This window comes from Bufo gargarizans, chromosome 3 (genome assembly GCF_014858855.1).
Source record: "Bufo gargarizans isolate SCDJY-AF-19 chromosome 3, ASM1485885v1, whole genome shotgun sequence".
NCBI lineage: Eukaryota > Metazoa > Chordata > Amphibia > Anura > Bufonidae > Bufo > Bufo gargarizans.
This window is the reverse complement of record NC_058082.1, coordinates 268,067,684-268,091,802: the sequence shown is the minus strand read 5'-3', so window position 1 is coordinate 268,091,802 and position 24,119 is coordinate 268,067,684. Positions and strand designations below refer to the sequence as shown.

The 24,119-nt window shown below is 44.2% G+C and overlaps 1 protein-coding gene across 3 annotated transcripts in view; it reads right to left on the bottom strand.

Annotated features, from left to right (window-relative positions):
- GALNT17 (polypeptide N-acetylgalactosaminyltransferase 17) overlaps positions 1-24,119 on the bottom strand; it is a 564,215-nt gene that overhangs the window by 394,409 nt on the left and 145,687 nt on the right. For all 3 annotated transcript variants that reach the window (XM_044286562.1, XM_044286561.1, XM_044286563.1), the window contains one exon: positions 4,359-4,525. In XM_044286562.1, coding sequence (XP_044142497.1) covers positions 4,359-4,525 — 167 coding nt within the window. The remainder of the gene's footprint in view (positions 1-4,358; positions 4,526-24,119) is intronic.

The following is a 24,119-nucleotide window of genomic DNA, read 5'->3' as shown; positions in this document are numbered from 1 at the left end:
AGTCAATTTTGCCATGGTCTTTCAGAGGGATTGAAAGATGCATTTGCCTTTCATGAGAGGCCTACCTCCTTGGACTCTGCCATGTCTCGGGCCATTCGTATTGACAGGCATCTTAGAGAGAGAGGAGAGATCACTCCTTCCTGTCATACTCAATCCCAGGACAGTGCGGCGGTCTCATTCAGTGCACAGGGGTCTCAGTCGCTGTCAATCCCTTCTGAGCAGGAGCCCATGCAGCTGGGTTTGATTGCCTCTAACAATAGAAGATTCAGCCCTTATGGGAAGGTTTTTTTCTGTTGTGGAGGTATAAATCATTTGGCAAATGTTTGTCCCTCTAGGAGATTCAGGCAGTTTTTTTTTTAGAGTAATAAAGAAACAAAAAGGAAAAAATCTTTTAAAAATGTTCCATCTGTTACTATTGGCAGGGTTGAGGCAGAAATTGAAGGTTTTCCGTTTGCTTGTAGTTCCCGTTTTGTCCTAGACCCTAGAAGTCACCTGTTGCCGCTGGTTTTTTCTTTGTTAAGAAAAAAGATGGTTCTTTAAGACCTTGTCTGGATTTCAGGGAGCTGAACAGTATCACTATTCGTGACCCTAAGAAGGTCCGCGCTGTGCTTGAGTGGGAGCTTCCTGAGAATCAGAAGGCGCTGATGCATTTTTTGGGCTTTGCCAATTATTACAGGAAGTTTATTTTGAATTATTCCTCTGTTGTTAAACCACTCACTGATATGACTAGAAAGGGGGTAGATTTTTCCTCCAGGTCGGTAGAGGCGCGTAAGGCCTTTTCTAATATCAAGGAGAGTTTTGCTTCCGCTCCCATCTTGGTACAACCTGATATTTCTCTACCCTTCATAGTTGAGGTTGATGCTTCTGAGGTGGGTGTGGGGGCGGTCTTGTCTCAGGGTCCCTCTCCTGCCAAATGGCGACCGTGTGCCTTTTTCTCAAAGAAACTCTCCTCCGCAGAGAGAAATTACGATGTGGGAGATATGGAGTTGTTGGCCATCAAATTGGCTTTTGAGGAATGGCGCCATTGGCTAGAGGGAGCCAGACACCCTATTACCGTGTTTACTGACCATAAGAATCTGGCCTACTTGGAGTCAGCCAAGCGTCTGAACCCGAGACAGGCCAGATGGTCTTTGTTCTTTTCCAGGTTTAATTTTGTTGTCACGTTCCGCCCTGGGGTTAAGAATTTGCCCTGTCACGTTCCGGGTGGTGGGAATTTTGAAGACCCAGGTCCCATTTTGGCTGAAGGTGTGGTGGTCTCTGCTCTTTATCCTGAATTAGAGGCAGAGGTTCAGGTAGCCCAGTCAGAGGGTCCTGATCTTTGTCCTCCTGGGAGGTTGTTTGTGCCTCTCGCTTTAAGACACAAGATTTTTAAGGAACACCACGATACTGTCCTTGCTGGGCACCCGGGGGCAAGAGCCACAGTGGATCTCATCGCTCGGAGATTCTGGTGGCCGGCGCTTCGTAAGTCGGTTGAGGGTTTTGTGGCAGCCTGCGAGACCTGCGCTCGTGCCAAAGTCCCTCATTCACGGCCATCAGGTCCTCTCCTTCCCTTACCCATTCCTTCCCGTCCTTGGACACATCTGTCCATGGACTTCATTACGGACCTGCCTCGTTCCTCGGGGAAGACTGCGATTTTGGTGGTGGTGGACCGTTTTAGCAAAATGGTGCATTTCATCCCTTTTCCTGGCTTGCCCAATGCTAAGACGCTGGCGCAGGCATTTATTGATCACATTGTCAAATTGCATGGTATCCCTTCAGACATAGTCTCTGATAGGGGCACGCAGTTTGTTTCCAGATTCTGGAAGGCTTTCTGTTCTCGCATGGGGGTTCGGTTGTCATTCTCTTCTGCTTTCCATCCACAGTCGAATGGCCAGACAGAGAGCGTCAATCAGAATCTGGAGACATATCTGCGCTGTTTTGTGGCGGAGAATCAGGAGGATTGGTGTTCTTTTTTGTCTCTTGCTGAGTTTGCTTTAAATAACCGTCGTCAGGAGTCCTCTGATAAGTCACCATTTTTTGGTGCATATGGGTTTCATCCGCAGTTTGGGACATTCTCGGGAGAGGGGTCTTCTGGTTTACCTGATGAGGACAGATTCTCCTCATCTTTGTCATCGATTTGGCAAAAGATTCAGGATAATCTAAAGAGCATGAGTGAGAGATATAAGCGTATGGCAGATAAGAGACGTGTGCCTGGTCCGGACCTGAATGTTGCTGATCTGGTGTGGTTGTCTACCAAGAATATCAAATTAAAGGTTCCCTCCTGGAAGTTGGGTCCTAAGTTTATTGGGCCTTACAAAATCCTGTCTGTCATCAATCCTGTTGCCCACCGTCTTGATCTTCCTCAGACTTGGAAGATCCATAATGTTTTTCATAAGTCTTTATTAAAACCTTATGTTCAACCCATTGTACCCTCGCCTTTGCCTCCTCCTCCGATTATGGTTGATGGGAATCTTGAATTTGAGGTCTCTAGGATTGTGGATTCTCGTGTTGTCCGCGGTTCTCTCCAGTACCTCGTTCATTGGGAGGGTTATGGTCCTGAGGAGAGGATGTGGGTCCCAGTGACGGACATTAAGGCCACTCGTCTCTTCAGGGCTTTCCATAGGTCCCATCCTGAGAAGGTGGGCTCTGAGTGTCCGGAGTCCACTCATAGAGGGAGGGGTACTGTCACAACCAGACATCTGAGAAGCTCTGACAGATGCCTTTCAGAACCTCCTCCTTGAGCTTTTCTTTGTTTTGGTTTTCAGTTCCTTATCTCGTTAGTCTCTCTCAGCTGTCTTGTAGTTGGACTGATTGCATCCCTTTAAATTCCTCCCCATAATGCATTAGTGTGCGGTTTATACAACTTCCTGAAGTGTGTGTGCATGCTGATCCTATTTCCCAGTGTTCTACAAGATAAGTGTTGTACATTCATTTGTGATTTTATGTTTTCTGGATCCCAGGTGACCCTGACTCCCTCCGTGTCTAGTGTAGGGAGCCGGTGGTCGTGTCCCCTCACTATTGTAGGGTGTTCAGGTGTTATATAGTCGAGGTACGTGGATATGCGATCATCCACCGTTGGGGTGTTTGCATAGGCTGAGCAGAGTCAGGGAGAGTGCCATGTCTTATGCAGGTGTCTCCCTTTTGTTCCTTAGTTTTGGATCCAGTGAGTCATATATTCATTTTGCATTGTCTTGTTTCCTGTACACCTTCCGTGACAGTAAGATAAGGAAAGGAAACAGGATATGGCAAAGCAAACAAATCAACTGACTAGTCCCCGAAAGCTAGGGAAAAAAGGAGTCACCTCCTAGCCATCCCTAAAAGACTTTCCCTATGCTGATAAGCTCATGTGCATATCTCGAGGGTAGATATGCACATGCACACGCACCTAAAGCTGTAACACACTTTACCAAACCCTCAGCAGTAGGGAAAAGGGAAAGAGACTACCAGCTCCTTCAACCACCGAAGGATCTAGCGTCACTCTAGGGGCCTAGTAAAAAACAGACACAAAAGGAAAAAGGGAAAAGGACTTCTCTATAGATGAGTTGGAGCAGATGATCCACCAAAACTTCCAGCACTCAAACAAGGAAGAACTATAACCCGCAAAGGCTATAGGGAGAGGGATGAATAAATAGCCTCCCCAATGACCAAACAAACTACACCTGATAGGAGGTGGGATTCTGTTCAAATCCAAAACAAAACAAACTGTCAGAATGAGTAACTTGCAGCAACTCTGACAGATCGTCTTAGAACACCCACAGGGCAGGGCATGACACCCTCACTTGTATTGAGCGCGCAATATGCACATATTACATTGCTGAATTTCGCAATCAAGAAAATAATCTCAAATTCTCAAACTTGTGAATATATGATGAATATTTGCCCAAATATTTGTGAAATATTGCAAATTTGAATATTGCCCCTGAAGCTCATCACTAGTAAGTATATGAATAACTTTATTTATAGAAGAAATTACACTATTGGCACATGCGGAGTAATCATCTGTACATGTACTGCCCATGCACTGATAGTGTAATGTACAGTGCTGGCATCATGCCTGGGCCCGTCAATAAAGGTTAGGGGGCGGCCATCACTAACCAGTGGAAAAGCTAAGGTGCTTTCAGGGGTTCGGGCTTACCCCTTTGTTGCATTTAAGCCTCATTTACATAACCATTACAAAATGAAATTATAATTAACAGAGCACTGGATCTTTACAATAGAGGTATGTTTTTATTCAGCAAGATCAACCCTATCAGACATTATGCCTGGTTAATAGGGTGTATCCTGATGACAGATGCTCTTAACTCTATAGTCAAATATAAACTTTGTTTACTTTATGTACAGCTTTCCTGCTTGGATAGTATATTAAAATATAATCATACCTTCATCACTGTTGTCATCCACAAGAATAATTTCCTTCAGAAGATGGACAGGTGTATGATTCACTGCACTGTGTACTGATCGAAGGATCACTGACAGGGCTTCATTTACAAAGATGAAAATGATTGAAATCTGGGGAAGTTCCTTTGGGTATTTTAATTTCTTGCACCTTAAAGAAATCAATATTTGGTATGTAAGATATACGGTATTGTTTTATATGAAAGAGAGGAAGAGGATGGGGTAGAAAGCTAAAGAGAGAGATAGAGAGATGATGAGAGATGGATACTTGCCAAGTGTATGACATATCAATATGCATTGCTTTAAATAAAGATATCTTAAGTTACCAGGAGTTGCCATGGAATTATAAGACATCTTTAAATATGCTTCACAAAAGGTCACAATTACAATTCTCTGAGTTTTTAAATACATTTCATTAGATTGCATGTAACAGTTTCTTTGCATTTCTATCTAGGCACTTCCCTTGCAAATATAATATGAAACATATTTTAGCTCTTATGTATTAAAAATACAATATAACAATGACAACTGTAGATTGGATAAAAATACAAGCTACTTCCCCTGCTCGAAAAATCATAGCTTGTATGGCTTCATTACTGTACATTGGCATCTTGACATGGTAGGACTAAACTAGAAGAGGAACCCTGTGGTTGGCACTGCATGGAGTCACTAGCACTGTTTGAGTGCTTCATGGCTGGCCATTTCAGAGGGCCCTTTATGTTTTATTGACATGGGTTCTCAGTGCCTGGAGGTGTTAAGGGGCTCTGAATCGCACTGCTATGAAGGTACTGGCATTTTAATGGAGGTCAGTTATGAGTACACTAACATGAATGGCAATATTATGAGGGCACTGGATTTGATATGGAAACACACATGCATATGCAGTATAGTGAATATGCATGTGTGGACACGAGCCTATGTGTGTTTATGAAGCATACATCCTTTAATAAAAGAATACATATAAATATAAACTAAATATGTGTGTATTTATTTATAGGGATGAGCGAACCCGTGGAAGTTCGGGTTCTCCGGGTTAGGCCAAACTTCAGGTCAAAGTTCGGGTTCAGGACCCGAGCTTGACCCGAACTTTACCCAGAAATGGGACCCCGTTAAAGTCAATGGGGAGCCGAACTTCACTTTATTATTTTCCGTTATAACATGGTTATAATGGAAAATATTAGCATTCTTAAGACATAATGCTAAATAAAATAACCATAGAGGGGGTAAAAATCACTTAAAAACTCACCTCATCCACTTGATTGTGCAGCCTTTATCACACAGGTCTTATTTCTTCAGGACCTGCAAAAGGACTTGAGATGACCTCACCGCGCTCACCACGTGACGATCCTGGTGACATCACCGCAGGTCCTGCTGTTCTATCTTCATTCAGCAGGACCTGCGATGACGTTACAGTGCTCACCACATGGTGAGCACGTTGACGTCATGGCAGGTCCTTTCACAGGCCCTGAAGAAAGAAGACCTGCGTGATAAAGGCTGTGCAATCAAGTGGATAAGGTGAGTTTTTTTTAAATTATTTTTAACCCCTCTATGGTCATTTTATTTAGCATTCTGTCTTAAAAATGCTATTATTTTCCGTTATAACCATGTTATAATGGAAAATAATAAAGTGAAGTTCAGGTCCCCAAGTGGATGAGGTGAGTTTTTAAAAATAATTTTTAACCCCTCCATAGCTATTTTATTTAGCATTCTGTCTTAAGAATGCTATTATCTTCCGTTATAATCATGTTATAATAGAAAATAATAAAATCGTCCAAACACCGAACCTGAACCCAAACTTTAGTGAAAAAGTCTGAGTTCGGGTCCAGGTACCCGAACTCGCAAAATTCGGTACAAACCCAAATGTTGCAGCTCGGGTTCGCTCAACTCTATTTATTTATTAATACATTGTATCAATTGTATAGGAATGCTAACACTTGCGTACATAGCCTATGCACAAAGCTTGTGAATGCCACTGTGGCCTCTTGTTTCCTAGTACACAAAACAGTGGGAAAAAAATTGCCCAGTGTAACAGATTACCTATTTTATTTTCTAACTTGCTCAGAGCTGGAATAACACAGAAGCAGTAAATTCTGTTTAGATTGCTTGAATGTCTGCACTGCCTAAAACGGACAGGTATTCAGAGGGCACAGACAACTGGCTTCTAAATTGTTAATATACTGAATGCAGAAATTGTCCATTTCATACTAGAACAATCTTGCTCTTAAATCACTTTATTCTAAATCCTGAGGGAGAATTGCATTTTTGGAGACAAACACATTTCCATGAAACAGACAAGCGGTTGGAAGGGCGATAATATTTTTATTTAATAGCTTCACTATTTCATAAAATACAGTTGCCATAAGGCCATTTCTGCTCTATCCAAAGTGATCCATCAGTTAGAGCTTTTCACATGAAATGTTTTCTGTTTTATAAAGTGAACATTTAGAAGAAGTCTAACAGTAGCTGGGATATGCCCTCATTGTTTGATAGGTGCGGGTCCCACCTCTGGGACCTGTACCTATGAGAATGGAGCGGGGAAAGCGTAGGCTGGAGGACCCCAGATTTTCCCAGAGCTCCCCGCTGCTCACATAGAAGCGAATGGGAGCACACCAAGCTCACACGGCCCCTGCTCCCATTCATTTCTATGGGGCAGACGGAAATAGCCGAGCCAGCACTATTTTTGGCGGACCCATAGAAATTAATTGAGGGCGGCTGCGTATGCGCTGTGCGCCCTCAGTTCATTTCCCCGCTCTGTTCTTATTGTAGGTGTGGGTCCCAGAGGTGGGACTTGCACGTATCACACAATGGGGGCATATCCTAGCGATATGTCCCATTGTCTGTGATGGGAATACCCCTATTAAAGGTAATACACTATCTAAAAAACAAGGAATTAAGATAAATAAAATCAACTGAATATTATGATCCGTGTTATATAAGCCTATCTGTATTTACTGATAGTGGCTATATTACTTCTGAAATGCATAAACAAGAAATCTTATTATCACGTTCACTTCATAACCAGGACATTTAATAAAAGAAGTTTGCAGCAAAATATGCTTTTTTTTACTGTTGCCTTGTAAGTATAGTGCAGGTGGCCATTTACAGCAATCTGTATTCTGTCTCTTTATAACAAACATCGATAAACAAAAAAAGCAGCATTCTGCAGCCAGCAAAATCTATGCAAATATTGAATATCTGAGTAATTTTTAATTACATCCACAGCAACTTTGGATTGCATGGTAGTTGTTGTGGTAACCTCGGGATCAGAGATGCGCAAATCTATTTGTAAGATTCTATTTGTCTCATTAAGCAGAGTTCTTCACTCACAACTGGTTGTCCCTGAAGCTGAGGACGCTTCCTCTTGATCGACAGGGCCAGATATCTTGGCCAGCCCTGAAAATCTTGCACCTACGTTGCTGCTCCTAGTAGCGGCACAAGCACAGGGGCTCTGCTTCTATTTCCATAGCAGTTAATGTTGATGCTCTGCTACCCGGAAGTGTAGCGGTGCATGCACAGTCGCTGCTCCAGGAGCAGAACCTCTGTGCTTGTACTACTACTTAAAGAAGTGATGCAGGCATGAAGTTGTCAGGGCTGGTTGAGATGTGGTCCTGTAATGCAAGCATCGGAGCGAGCATCCTCAGCTTTAGTGACACCCCGTCGCATTTTCTGAAATCTGCCTTATAAGACAAATCGATTATTTCAAATAAATTTGCTCAACTCTACTCAGATTCAAATGTCACTGTGGAGCTCTCACTAAATCTAATTTAGTGAGCTTACCTGCCAGGACATTATTCAGATGGGTCCAAGCTAGACCACCTAGACCTCAAGCCTAGGTCTAAAAATGACACTTAACATATGGGGACCAAACAGCCATAGATGGGGATAGTGCATGAGTGAGATGCAGATAGAAAACACTCCCCATAACCCAATGCAAGGAACACCCATTTCACATGTTTCTGTTTGCACTCACAAGACCCCATATGATTTTTTTTTTTTTTTACATTTCTATGAGGTTCTTAGCTCACCTTTTTATCAACTTGCAAGAACCTCCAAATGCAGTTATATACTTTAATAAACACATGTAATCCTAGGTCTGAAAGAGAGTGAATTTGCTGATAAGCTGCATGTAAAGGGAGGAATTCTCATAAAAGAATGCTACAGATATTATAGTATTTTCTTAAGAAAATCCCCATCCATATGCATCATACATCATAAAGGAGAGGTCTCCCACTTTGGACACCTCTTTATGAGTGGATTTGAGCTACCTTTGTATTACAAGGATGAGCTTTCATCCTAAATAGTGCAAGTAAGGTTACATTTTCTCTGCAGAGGTCGGTGAAGGGCAAGAAATGCTGTGGTTCCCTTGGGTGTATTTAGCTGCTTGACAGTGATACTGGGGATTTAAAGCATTTGACTCCTGTTAATCAGCAGAATGAAGGAACCTGAGTAAACTGGACCTAGTTACATTCGCAGGCATATTCACAACCATATGCATGTTGTGTTGCCTGGACAATGAAGGGGGTGACAAATGCTGGAGTCAATCAACTCTGGTTGGCCTAGCCTATTGAGACGACATCAATATTAGGCCTCATGCATATGACCAATTTAATATATTTTTTTTATCGCATGAGGATCCATTCGCTTCTATGAGTTTGCAAAAAAATAATAATAATCAGACAGCAGATGGGTATCATCCATGTGCTGTCTACATCCATATGTCCATTCGACAAATTATAGAACATGTCCTATTACGGTCTGCATTGCGGATAAGAATAGTCATTTTATTTGATGGGAGAGAGAAAAATGCAGCATGAACATGAAAAGTACCCATATTTTGCAGACCCATGGTTTGAGGACTGAAATTGATATAGTTGTGGGCATGAGGCCGTAAAGTCTTGTTTGGTCAATCAAATTAAATATACACCATAAATGTGTTAATAAACAAAGCTAGAATTAATTCCATTTTAATGGCTTGTCTTTGGCTGTACATATTACATGAATCAGCAATTCCTAGAAAACAGAATCAATCACATAGTAAAATTAAAGGTCTTTTTCAGCTGAGAATGATTATAATTATTAGTGTATTTTATTGATCACTCAATAAATTTTTTATTACAGCGCATAGCTATAAATCTCAAATCTCATGTTCTTTGCCTAAAGAAACAATATAATGATATTGTTATACTGATGCACTAGTACAATACTGAAGGCATATTAATATTGCATCAGTCTGTTGCACATGCAATTCACTTTCTGCACATTGATTTCTACAGGTCTTACAGTTATATAAATTAGTAATAACATATTCTTAAAAGGATGTCCAGTTTTAGGTCTAAATAATACAAAAGGCTTAAAAAATACATGTAGGTCGAAAATGTTGCGTGCTGTTTATTTTTGTCTGCTTTACAGCGGTCTAGCTCTGCCCTTTTCAGGTGCAGATATGACTAGTAACTTTAACAGCATTTTGTATCGCTGTCATCCTCAATGCAGGTTTGGCTGTTGTGTACAAAGCCTTACACCCTCCAAGCCAGTAAAAAGTTAGTGTATGGAGAGACAATTTTCATTATAGCAAGAACAAAGCAATTATTATTAAAACCAACTTTATTACTAAATTACCAGGTAAATTACATATGTAAGTGAGTCAAATGAGCCTTAGTAGAAGAGAAGACTGAAGGCTTTTATAGTAGTAAAATTAAAAACTTCAAAGTGCAACTAGATCCTTTGTAAATTATTTCCTTTAAAATCACAACCTAATATACTAATAAAAAGTTATCATAATTTGCCCTGTTACCGATAGAGTGTGACGGCAGTTCAGTCCCGATCACTCTTTGACTGTAATGATGATATATCCAAGCGATTACAATACTAGAATGAAAGGATATATTTATTGGGGAAAATTGTACAACTGAAAGGACCGTCTAGTTCCTTGTGGGGCCTTATCTAGCCTGGATACAAGATGAGATACAATTGGGCATTAAAGCATACAGATTCCATATGGTATCCTGTCCACAGGTGTTCCAGCTGGGCCTGTAAATTGTCCACACTTGTAGGTTGCCAAAGCTGGCATCCCAGCTGGTCCCATAAATACAAAATTAGTGATACATCTGGTGACCTGGTAGGCCATGGAGGTGTTGAAATCTGGTAGAGTCATTCCTGGAAAATCCTTGCTGTGTGTGGGGACGAGCATTATCCTGCTAAAATGTGAGTTGGATGTCCTTCCATGAGAGGCAACACATGTGGCCGCAGGATGTCCTGTACATATCATTAAACACAATACAACAGTGCCCTAAACATCTAAAATACATGATTATAATAAATAAAAATATAAACTAATGCTATATAGCAGTGATGGCTAACCTTGGCACTCCAGCTGTGGTAAAACTACAACTCCCAAGATGCCCCCCTTGCTTGGCTTCTCTCAGAACTCTGTAGAAATAAATGGAGCATGCTGGAAGTCGTAGTTTCACCACAGCTGGAGTGCCAAGGTTAGCCATCACTGCTATATAGTGATGGACGAACATCTACCGGGATGGTTCGTGGCGGGTCCCATTCATTTTAATGGCAGGTGAACCTGAAAAACCTTCAGCTCATATTTGCAGCCAAGAAATAATTACTAGAAGTGCACAAATAGTCCCACAACATGGACAGTTACATACTAGATGCATTATTTGAATTTGCGATCTCCCTTTGTTCTTTTTTTTTATGAAAAATATCGGCAATATAATTTGCACGTACCCGCATGCACAAATGCACTATACAGTACCCAAATGCACTATAAAGAAAGTATATTGGTATATAACACCCCTCTTCAATCAGTTTTTTGGGGGGGCTACTGGTATATCACACCAGTAGAAATTATTTGTTCCAATAACGCTTGTTCCTCTATATACCTGCAGTATCGCAGCAGAACCGCACACAACTGCCGCACAAATGCGGATGCAGACCCATTTTGCGGATGTGTGAATGGAAAAGATATCCCTCAAAATGAAAATAAATTAAATCAAATTCAAGTAAACAGAGCTTAGCCCCGCCCACGCTAGTTGATACTAGTCGTGACGTCACTGGGCCAGTGGCAAACAGCGAGAAGGCCACAGTGCTGCTGAAGCGTTGCTGCCTTCTCAAACAGCTGATCGGCAGGGGTCCCGGGTGTCGGACCCCCGCCGATCAGATGCTGACAATCTATCCAGAGGATAGATCATTAGTTAAAACAAAGTGCAGAACCCCTTTAAGCAAAAAGCATAGATGTGGTAGGCAATAACAAGTGCTCGGCGGCACTAAATCAGGTGCTCGGTGGCACCAAATCAGAAACCATATTTCCTAATCCGGGGGGTTCCAGTGCACATCCATGAGGGAGGGAAAGCAAAAAACATCTATCCCTGGGCTAGATGATTATGTGGTATTGAAGGACAGGGTGGGCAAAGAATTGTCCCTGATATTGCCCGACGGGGGGGGTGCTATTTTGACCCTGATAGCCTAACCACAGACCACCCGCCCTGTGTGAGGTTCTGCTGAGATACCGCAGCTATACAGAGGGACAAACGCTACGGAAACAACTAATTTCAACTGGTGTGATATATCAGTTGCCCCCAAAATAAAACTCATTGAGGCAGGGGTGTGATACACCTATATAATATAATTTCTATATAATGCATTTGTATTGTGCAGCATTTGTGTGCCGTTCTGCTGACATACAGTAGCTATACAGAGGGATAAACACTACTAATTTCAACTTGTGTGATATACCAGTTGCCCCCCAATAAAACTGATAGAGGCAGGGGTGTGATATACCTATAATATAATATAATTTTTACATAGTGCATTTGTATTGTGCAGCATTTGTGTGCGGTTCTGCTGAGATACCACAGCCAAACAGCGGGACAAACGCTATTGGAACAACTAATTGCAACTGTTGTGATGTACCAGTTACCCCCCAGAAAAACTGATAGAGGCAGGGGTGTAATATACCTATAATATAATTTCTATATAGTGCATTTGCATTGTGCAGCATTTGCGCAGCTATACAGAGGGACAAATGCTATTGGAACAACTAATTGCAACCGGTGTGATATACCTGTTGTTGCCCCAAAATAAACTGATTAAGAAGTTTGATATACCTGCTTCAAGCAAACTCCCATTAATGGGGTTCTATATACTTGCTTTCTCAAATACTGCTCCTCAATAGGGACTTTGTCACATGGTAATTTTGAAAATGACAGGCAGAGGAAGAGGCAGGCCATTCCGCAGGGGTGGTAGGGGTCGGGGAGGTGCACCAGGCCGGAGCTTAAGTGGGAAGTTGGAGAAGGACGCACCAGTGTCGGTTGAGAGGCTCACTCAGCCTTCCGCTCTGCACCCTCCTCATCCTCTGTATCAGCACTCGCCTCAGTCTCTGCTGTGTGCAGCCCAAATAAACCACCACCACCACCATCATAGTCCGTCCACTCGAGTCAGAGGAATTATTTTCCCATCAATTTCCAGACCTTACCGATGCGCTGCCATTCTTGGCAACGGATCAGGAAGAGGAAGTAGCGACAGCCGCCACCCAGCGGTCTGATGACAGTAACCAGATCAGCCCAAGGAGGGTGCTCCCCGCTGTTGCTGCCTACTCCTAGATCTCTAACGTCAGTGATGGTGAAGGTGACGATGATGACGTGTCGATGGAAGTCACGTGGGTGCCCACAAGAGAGGAAGAGGAGGAGAGTTCAGAGGGGGAGATGGAGCAGCATATAGGGAGGAGAAAAAGGAGAAGGCGGCAGAACTTGCAGTGCATAGGAGGCAAAAAGCAAACTGCAAATGAATCTGGAGTGAGCCATCCAACATGCACGGTCATATCTTGCACTTCCAGGACGCTGGCATATGGCTCAGCAGTGTGGGCTTTTTTTAACGTGTCAGCTGCTGATAATTGTGTTTCCATCTGCAGCCTGCGCTGTCAACCTATAAGTCCGCCTTAAGAAGGCACCTGGCCTCCAATCAGCGAGCCCATTTGGAGCAACGCTGTCAGAACCCACAAAGCCGGGGGGGCGGAGCCTGCAACGAAGCCGGATGGCTGTGTGAAGTGCGGCTCTCCAGAAGCTTATCCCTCGTAGCGCATTATTTTAAGCCCCAAAGATACCAAAATGGTCAAAATAGGTGGCCAAAAGCCCGCTGACCAGGCGGGTCACGCTCGTTCCCTCAGCCAGTCCGGCGAAATGGAGAAATTCATCAAAAAAGCGGCTGCGGTAGCTGTTAGCAAGGATTCCAAGATGGCGCCCGGAACACCTCGCTCCGGTTACAAACAGGCTGCAGCTTCCAGCTCGGACAAGGTAGGGGACGAGCCCTGTGAATCCGAACACCTACCCATCTCTAGGACTTTTCTCAAAGAGGCACTGTCGGATGCCCTAGGCCCGCTTAGCCATGATCTCTCCTTAATAAAGGAGGACGTCCGGCATATAGGCCGGAGAGTGGAGGCTCTTGAAGACACCCAGGCCGCAATATTACAGCACCAGGGCGGCGTATCTTCCAGCCTGGCACTGGCCCAGAACCATATCAACTCTCTGTATACAGCGTTAGAGGACCAGGAAAATAGAAGTAGGAGAAATAATCTCCGCTTCAGAGGCATACCTGAAACGGTCGCAGCTGTCGATATCCCTGAAGCGGTTACTCAGATCTGTCTCCAACTGCTAGGTCCGGACACTGTGTTTGAAGTGTTAATTGAAAGGGCTCACAGAGCTCTTCGTCCAAAGCCACAGCCGTCGGAACCGCCTAGGGACGTGATTTGCAAATTTCTACATTTCCCAGTGAAAGAGGCTATACTATCCTGTTCCAGGAATGCCAGCTCAATAGAATGGGAAAACAACTCCATTACTATCTTCCAAGATCTGGCCCAATCCACCCTCAAGAAGAGGAAAATGCTGAAGCCACTTACAGATTGTCTACGCCAGTGCGAGATTATATACAGATGGACATTCCCTTTTGGTGTCTCCTTCCTCCATGATGGTCACCGTCTCCATATTGCCTCCTTCAGTGATTTGGACAAAGCATACGACCTTCTCCAGATCTCGCCTTTACCCATAGAGAATTAGGACGCTGCCCAGAATATGACCACCCTACCTGATCTACCTCAAGTAACACCCTGGGAACCTCCCCATACCCCAGGCCTCAAAAATCCAGAAAAGGGAACTTCGCAACCACCCCTAAACGATTATCCCTGCTGGATAAATAATCGTCTTCTACCATCCCGTCAACTTGCGGCTGTCACAGGGGACTCACTACATAGGTTCTATATCCTACGTTACTATATCCGCTTGGTTTATCAATTGGAAATTATATTCTCTGACTGAGTGGGACTAGAGACTTATATTGTCATACCACATTTGACTATGTCTTGTCTCCACTTAGTATAGATAGAGGAGACAGTAGGGATTTTCTTCCCATCTGTATGTTAGCTTAAATAATCATTTAGCTATATAGTAACTCATGGGTTACTGCAACCGCGGTTTCTCATCCTTTTCTTTTTTCCCCCCTCCTGCCCCCCCTCTCCCTCTCCCCCCCCTCCCTCTCCCCCCCCTCCCTTTTCCCCCCCTCCCTCCCCCCCTCCGCCTTTCCTTATACTGTAATAACCCTTGGTAAGGATGTCTTCTTATCCATACGCTTTTCCCAGGGTCTTCTGAAAAACTAACATCTCCCTTTGGTATCATCCACTCCGTAGAGGGTGTCGCTTTAACTAGGTAATCTTACCTTCTCCCCCCTCCTTTATGCTACCTATGCGTGGTACTACATTTACTAAGTCTCACTTTAGTTTACGACTAGGTAATTTCACTTGGTTGCTGTTACAGGTTTTGTTCTTTGTTTTTTACTTTTACTGTTTTGACAGGTATCTAAGGACTTCAGAGATGACTTCTCCGGCACATGTTCCGGGAATATTACGAATTTCGGGAATTCTCTGTGAGGTGTGGGGGAACTGGATGTGGGATGACTCTCCTCAAGGTAGCACCTTCTTTTCTCTTCCTTTGCAGGGTACCCAGCCCTTTCCTAGAGTTTATATTCAGAAATTGCGTCACCTCCCCCCACAGATCTACTGATGGTTGAGCTCAAACTGGTTTCTTATAATGTTAAAGGGCTGAGATCCCCCTCCAAGAGATGCCAGATCCTATCTATGCTAAATAAAGAAAAATGCTCGGTGGTTTTCCTCCAGGAAACCCACTTTAAACATGACAGATATCCAAACCTTACCCACTCTAAATTCCCTAATTGGTACCACTGCGGAGCGGGAGGTGCTGCCTCGAGGGGCGTTAGTATTGGCTTCCACAGGAATCTTCCTTTTATATATAAATCCCACCTGCAGGATCCTGAGGGTAGATTCTTGATAGTAAAAGGATTGCTGGGTCAAACTCTCTATACATTAGTGAATATCTACGCCCCCAACGCGGACCAGGTTAACTGGCTTAACAATACTCTCTCTTTGGTGGACTCTCACAGAGAAGGCTTTTTGATAATAGTGGGTGACTTCAACCTGGCCCCCAACCCTCTTGTGGACACCTCATCGGGGAAGTCCTCCGTTTCAATGAAGGCTCTTAAGCTGTTCCATAATAAGCTCTATAACTTGGGGATGGTGGACATTTGGCGCTGCCTAAACCCTGAAACAGGAGATTATTCTTTCTATTCCTTACCCAATGACTCGTATAGTAGAATAGATTTCATTCTCCTTCCTAAAGAAAAGCTCCAACTTTGCTCATCCTCCCTTATAGGTGATATTACCTTATCCGACCACTCCCCTATTTACTGCACTATACGCCCGACCCCTAAGTCTGATAGACACTTCACTTGGAGACTTAACGAGTCCCTATTGAGCAACACTAAGCATAAATCCCAGATAGCTTCCTTTATCGAGGAATACTTTTCACTCAATATTACCCCTGAGATATCTCCCCAGACTCTATGGGACGCCCACAAACCGTACATTAGAGGCAGATTAATAAGCTTATGTTCTTTCCTTAAAAAGGAGTCGGAAAAAAAGCTCAACACCTTATTGTCTAAAATTCATGATGTAGAAAAAATCCATAAACAATCCCTACTTGCATGCCACCTGTCGGAACTCTCTTCTCTCAGATCACAATTAAAAAACCTACTGAACGAACGTTCAGCTAAGTTCTTCTTATCAGCACAACAAAAAACCTTTGCGCATGGCAATAAAGCCTCAAAATATATGATACGCAGAATAAAACAGAGAAGGGACTCCCGATATGTGCAGAGTATCAAATCTTCTTAGGGCACCCATCTGTTTAAAGCGGAGGAAATTGCTGAACAGTTTAGGTCTTTCTACGAGTCCCTATACAATCTCCCACCCTCTGATCTTCCGAATCCTTCCCTGACAAGAGAGGCCAACATCGACTCCTTTTTAGACACCCTTAGTCTCCCTTCACTCACACCGTCGCAACAAGAGCTACTGTCCAAACCTTTCACCTCTTTAGAATTGCTGACTGCAATTAACTCAACCCCCAAAGGAAAAAGTCCTGGCCCTGATGGCCTGCCCATTTCTTATTATACGACTTTCAAAGAGCTACTTATTCCATTCCTGCTCCCTATCTGTAATAACTCATTAGCTGGTCACCCACTTTCCGCTGATATGACTAACGCCTCAATTGCAATTATCCCTAAGGACGGTAAGGACCCTACTTCTTGTGGGAACTATAGACCCATTTCCCTACTTAATGTAGATCTCAAGCTACTAGCAAAAATGCTCGCCACGAGACTACAGAGCTTTCTCCCGGACCTAATTCACCCCGACCAGGTGGGCTTTGTTAAAGGTCACGAAGGGAAAGACAACACCACTAAGATATTAGACGCATTATACTATGCTTCCCATACATGCACTCCCCTGGTCATGATTGGCACAGATGCCGAAAAGGCTTTCGACAGGGTGGACTGCACCTATATTAGGAGGGCCCTTTCAAAATTCCAAATCCCTGAACAATTCATAAATGCTATGTTCTCCATGTACACGCACTCCTCGGCATCCGTGTCGGTCAATGGCCTGATGTCCTCACGCTTCCCAATTAGAAACGGTACGAGGCAGGGATGCCCACTGTCGCCTCTCGTGTTTGTTCTTGTTATGGAATCACTATTGCAAGCCCTTAGACAGGACAGAGAGGTTGGTGGCCTGATGATGAGCAATCATGAATTCAAGCTGGCTGCTTTTGCGGATGATTTGCTGATTCTGACCACCAACCCCCTTAAATCTATGTCTAAAATAGTCTCAAAACTTAACCTATTCGGCTCTTTATCAAATTTTAAAGTAAACCCCTCAAAGTCCCAAATCCTACACGTTGGCCTCTCCTCTGTAAGCCTCCTGTCTCTCCAGGCGAACTCCCCATTTAACTGGCACACTCAACAATTGACTTATCTAGGAATTAAGATTTCCCCCGACCTTCCTAGCTTATTTCAGCTAAACTATAAACCCCTACTAGCTTCTATTCAGAATCAGATAGAGTCACTGGACTTCCCATACCTCTCTTGGTTTGGGAGGAAGAATATTCTTATGTCCCTTATCATACCCAGACTAACTTACCTAATGCAGGTGCTCCCCATCGAAATCCCTAAATCTTACCTTACCTCCTTAAATAAATTAATTCGCAAGTTTATTTGGCATGGCAAACACCCCCGTATCGCATTCAATACCTTGACTAAACCTAAAGCTAAAGGGGGGATTGGTCTCCCTGACCCGGAGACCTACATGAAGGCCATCCAACTATCTAGAGTTATCGACTGGATTAGAGACCCGTCCCACAAGACTTGGCTTATCTTGGAAAATGCCCTTCTACCCTCCCCTACTAGGGCTCTCTTGTTGTCCGATAGACTGCCCTCTATATTGGGCTCCATCCCTAACCCTCTTATTAGGACCACTATAAAAGTTTGGAGAAGTTTCCTGTCCAACACTGGGGCTTTGTCCCTGCCTTCCCCCTTACTGCAGATAAAAGATATAATAAATTTAGCTCCCAAAGATCTGAGGGATAGTTGTCCCATAGCCTTGAGATCCTCTGGGATCGCAATTAAATAAATTTTGGGCCAAGATGGCTGTGTGCTTCCCGACCCTGATATCATTAAAGTGCTGGGCATACAGGCTCTTAACCCTTTCCTATTGCACTTTATTAAATCCGAGTCCCTCCTTCTCATTAAGAAAACACCCTCATCTAAGGTCTGTAGCTGGTTCGAAGAAATGATTAGTAGCAAGCCATATCCTCGCAAAACTATTTCCACAATATATAAACACTTGATATCCCCCCCCCCCCCCCTAACAGTCAAACCCGCTGTAATGGGTCTCTGGGAAAAAGACCTCCAGAGGACCCTCTCACCTTCCGAGATCAACAAATCAATGATTTCCCCACATAAAATTTCAAGGTGCGTGCGCATTCAAGAGAACAGTTATAAGATACTTATGAGGTGGTACAGAACCCCAGATAAGACGTGTCTTTTTGGCTCTACTGCCTCAGACACTTGTTGGAGGTGCAACAAAGCCAAGGGCTCCTTCTTGCATATCTGGTGGTCATGCGAATTAATCAATCCGTGGTGGCATGAAATAATCTCTAGGTGTAACCAGATTTGCCAGACCTCCCTCCCTTGTACTCCAGACCTTACTCTATTATCACTGGGTTTGGATGGATTGGGAAAATCTAAATCCTCGCTCTTTTCCCTCTTAGTGGCTGCAGCCAGATTACTTCTCCCAACGCTTTGGTTGTCCTCTGAGGTCCCAAGTGTGGACCATTGGATCAACAGGGTAGACCAGATTTATAGACTAGAGGAGATCTCACATTGGGAGCTACGCTCTAGATCTACTTTCCTTCAGATTTGGTCTCCTTGGAGATCTTACAGGAGCTTCTCATGATCACCTACTCCCCCTCCTGATCTCGGAAATGCATAGTCCAGCATATTTATCCTTTTGAAATTGCTTACTTCTCACCTCGTGCCATACCATTTAAGCCTAAATATACCTGTCACCTGTTGTAATCCATACTTAACTGTCTGGATTTATTCGTTCACTTGTTTTTGTTTTTCATTTGAATGCGCCGACTCACTTGCCTTTGAGACATGTGACCTGACATTATTTCCTTTCTACATTGTAATAATACTTGAATGCTATAGTTAGCTGAGATATCTTATTGCATGTCATTTACTCTCTATGTATTCTCTCATGCTATGTACTTGTCATTGTTTCACCCATGAAAATGAAAAACAATAAAAATTGTTAATAAAAAAAAAAAAAAGAACCCACAAAGCCACACTCCTTGTGCTCCACATCCTGCCTCTTCTCCTTCTCTTCTCTCCTCCTATTTGTCCTCCACTCCACCTTCCACAGTGCCGTTGTCCCGTTCATCTGGCATAAGGCAGGCTTCAGTGGCCAAAATGTTTGAGCGTAAAAAAAAAATGATGACGCCGTGCTCAACGGCTGACCGCTGGCTTGTTGGAACTGCTATCCTGCCAACGACTGCCATATAAATTGGTGGACTCGAAAGCCTTTAACAAATTTATGGCCATTGGCACACAGCAATGGAAGGTCCCCGGAAGGAAATATTTCTCCCAGAAGGGCATCACTGAACTATATGGCCACGTTAAGCGGCAAGTGAATATATCTCTGGGACACAGTGTCGGTGCCAAGATACATTTGACCAAAGACATGTAGTCTAGCAAACACGGGCAGGGAAAGTATATAACTTTTACTGCCCAATGGTTGAACCTTTTGATGGACGTCAAGCATGTAACCCGTGGCACCCATGTGGATTTGATGTTATCGCCACGGATTGCATGCAGGCCTGCCTCTTCTTCTCATCCTCCTCCTACTCCATCCTCCGTCTTCTCCTTGGCTGACTCCTCCTTTTCCACTGCTACCTTCTCTTCCGCTGCATTCCCCAAGGTCCCAGAACCTATTTGATGTGCCAGGTGAGATATTGCCATGCTGTGCTGTGGCTGTTGTGCCTGGAAGCCAAGAGCCACACCGGTCCTGCACTTCTTTCAGCTTTGCAGTCACAGGCCGATCACTGGTTAACCTTGCTCAATTTGACAGTTGGTAAAGTGGTGTGCGACAACGGTGCCAATCTGCTGAGCGTGCTGAAACAGGGCAAAATTACACACATGCCGTCCATGGCACATGTCCTGAACTTAGTCGCGCAGCGATTCGTTGCCAAATAGCCCGGGGTTCAGGACGACGTGCGGCAGGCCAGGAAAATCTCTAGCCATTTTAGAAGAACTTACACGGCCATGGCTCCCCTTACTGACGTTCAGCCGTGACACCACCTGCCCATCAGACATCTGATTTGTGACTGCCCAACACGCTGGAACTCCCCTTTTTATATGCTTGATAGGCCTCTCCAGCAGAATTGTGCCATTAATGACTGCCTGTACGACCTGTGCAGCAGGACAAGCTCAGGGGAGCTTGTTTTTTTTCACCGAGCCAGTGGCTGCTCATGTGCAACGCATGCAGACTTCTGCGGCCATTTGATGAGATCACTAAACTGGTCAGTCGCTGCCAGGGCACCATCAGTGACATCGTACCTTACGCCTTCTTTCTGGAGTGTGCATTGCATCATGTCATTGATCAAGCCATTAAGTAGCAGGAAGATGAGGAAGTTGCAATGCTGAATGAATTTCCAGGGGGGCTACTACATCTGAGACAAGTCAGCAGGAGTCTGAAGAGGAGTCAGAGGAGGATGGTGCCTGGGAAGAGGATGAGGAGCAAGAAGAGCAGGGTTTATACTTTTCGGTGATCCTTGATGTTGTCCGAGGCTAGGGGGAGGAGACCGAGGACAACATTCTCCTGGGCAATAAGCAAGAGCCAGGCAGCTCCATTGCTTCCAATTCAGTGCAAATAGGGGCCATCATGCCCCAGTGTTTGAAGAGGGACCCCCGTATAAAAAGCATAAAGGGCAAGGACCAGTACTGAGTGGCAACATACTTAGACCCCCGGTACAAACACAAAATGGCGGACATGTTACCAGCATCACAGAGGGCTGTCAGAATGCAGCATTTCCAGGCCTTGCTTCGAGAGATGCTGCATTCTGCTGTTGCGGGCACTGTAAGAGGAATTTCCACCCACAGAGAAACTGTTGCGGGAACGAATCCTACAGCGCCTGCAAGAAGAGGGCGGTTTGAAGATGTGTTCATTTCAGATATGAGATCATTCTTGCAGCCAACCCATCGACAGCTGCCCTCCGTAACCAGCCTCATGGAATGCCTAGACCGGCAAGTGTCCGACTACATCGGGTTAACAGCCGATGTGGACGCTCTGAGAAGTGAGGAATCTCTGGACTACTGGGTGTGCAGGCTAGACCTGTGGCCTGAGCTGCCACAATTTGCCATGGAACTCTTGGTTTACCCTTCGTCGAGTGTCCTGTCCTGGCCTACAGTAAAAATTTTAGCCACCTAATGTACCTCCAGCCACATCATCACAAGTTTAGGGTTGAGTGAACCAGAACTGTAAAGTTCGGGTTCATACCGAACTTTAGGATTTTTGGACCCCGGACCCGAACATTTCCGTAAAAGTTTGGGTTCGGTGTTCGGCCCTTTCTTGGTGCTTTTTGAAAGAGATACCAATCAACAAGCGGTTGTCTGATCTTAGAAGCCTACTAATGGCATGGCTGTGAATGTCTATATAAGCTTGAGTCACATAGCGCTGCACGTCACTCTGCTGTTACAAGTGTAGGGAGAGGATGCTGCTGGACTTGTGATTTCAGGGAGAGATAGGGAAAGAATCTAACTCAGCGATCTACAGAGAAATAGTTGTGTGGGTGCAGGGCACAATCGTTTTACCCTGCCCTGAGCCCATTGACCAAAAAAAAAAAAAACTTTTGGGACATTGCAAATCACAATTTTTTTTGGGAAAACTACAACATCTTGATTAGTCAGTGTTCAATTTAAGCTAGAAATACACCCATCATTTTCTGGGGTTTGAAAAACACACTTTTTTTCTTAAAAAAACAGTATTTTCCAGATCTCAAGTGTTAAATTCAAGTTGAATATATACAGCTTTCATATTCTGCTACCCCAAAAAAACACTTTTTTGGCAATCTACAACATCTTGATTAGTCAGTGTGCAATTTAAGCTAGAAATACACCCATCATTTTCTGGGGTTTTAAAAACACACTTTTTCGACAAAAAACACTATATTCAGGCCTTGCAGCATCAGCACATATGCAATTACAGGCTTATATGCTGCTGTCAAATCCAGTTGCTAAACAAACACTCGTTTGGGCACAAAAAATTTTGTTGGCAGCCTTCGATGCAGATGTCATTGTGAGATACACCCTTAATACATTAGGGTTACATTCAGAGGTTTTAAATGCCGCCTTTTGGTGCACCAAAATTGAATTCAGGCCTACACTAGTTCAGGCCGTGTGAGATACACCCTCTACGTACAGGGGTTTGATTCAGGCATTTTAAATACACCCATTTGAAATACATCCATTTTGTGCAAATAAATATTTAATTTAGGCCTACACTAGTTCATGCCCTGTGAGATACTCCCTCTACATACAGGGGTTTGATGCAGGCATTTGAAATACAGCCATTTGAAATACAGCCAATTTGTGCAAAGAAATGTTTAATTTAGGCTTACACTGGTTCTGCCGTGTGAGATACACCCTCTACATACAGGGGTTGGATTCAGGCATTTGAAATACAGCCATTTTGAGCAAACAAATATTTAATTTAGGCCTACACTGGTTCAGGCCCTGTGAGATACTCCCTCTACATCCAGGGGTTTGATTCAGGCATTTAAATTACAGCCATTGGAAATACAGCCATTTTGGGCAAAGAAATATTCAATTGAGGCCTAGTCTGGTTCAGGCCGTGTGAGATATACTCTTTACATACTGTCATATTATTCTACTATTAATTTAACACCCATTAAGAGCAAGATCCTAAATTCAAAAAATATAAGAAGAGCGTTAAATAAGGGACGTGGCCCAGGTCGTGGTGCTGCTGGTGGAGCTCCTGTTGCAGTGAGAGGATTTGGTCGATCTGTGCCAGCTACACGCACAAGTGAAACACCTTCCTCAGGTGCAAGTAGGCGACAGAACCTGCAGCTGTATTTCGTCAGGCCTAATGCGGCTCTACGAATGGTGAGGCCTGAACAAGTATAGGCGATAATAGATTGGGTTGCTGACAGTGGATCCATTTCCTTCACATTGTCTCCCCCCCAGTCTCCTGCTGAAAGACCACAGTTGGCATGGCACCTGCAGCCGATGTCCATCAGTCTTTCACCCCACCCCCTTGCAAATCAGCCAAGCAGTCTGAGCCCCAAGTCATGCAGCAGTCTCTTCTGCTTTTTGATGACTCTGTTAGCAGGGTTTCCCAGGGCCATCCACCTAGCCCTGCCCCAGAAGTGGAAGAGATTGAGTGCACCGATGCCCAACCCCTTTTTTTTCAAGATGAGTACATGGGAGGGACCATCGCAGCACGTCTCTGATGATGACGAAACACAGGTGCCAACTGCTGGGGCTTTCAAAAGTGTGCAGACCAACAAGGAAGGCAGGGGTGAAGACTGGGTGGAAGATGATGTGGAGGATGATGATGTCCTCGACCCCACATGGAATCAAGGTCATGCGAGTGACCTATGTAGTTCCGAGGAAGAGGCGGTGGTCGCACAGAGCCACCAGCACAGCAGAAGAGGGAGCAGGGTGCAAAAGCGAAGCGGCCGTCCTGTAGACAGTACGCCTCCTACTGCCCACCGCAGAAAGGGACCGAGCACACCAAAGCCAGCTCCAAGGAGTTCCTTGGC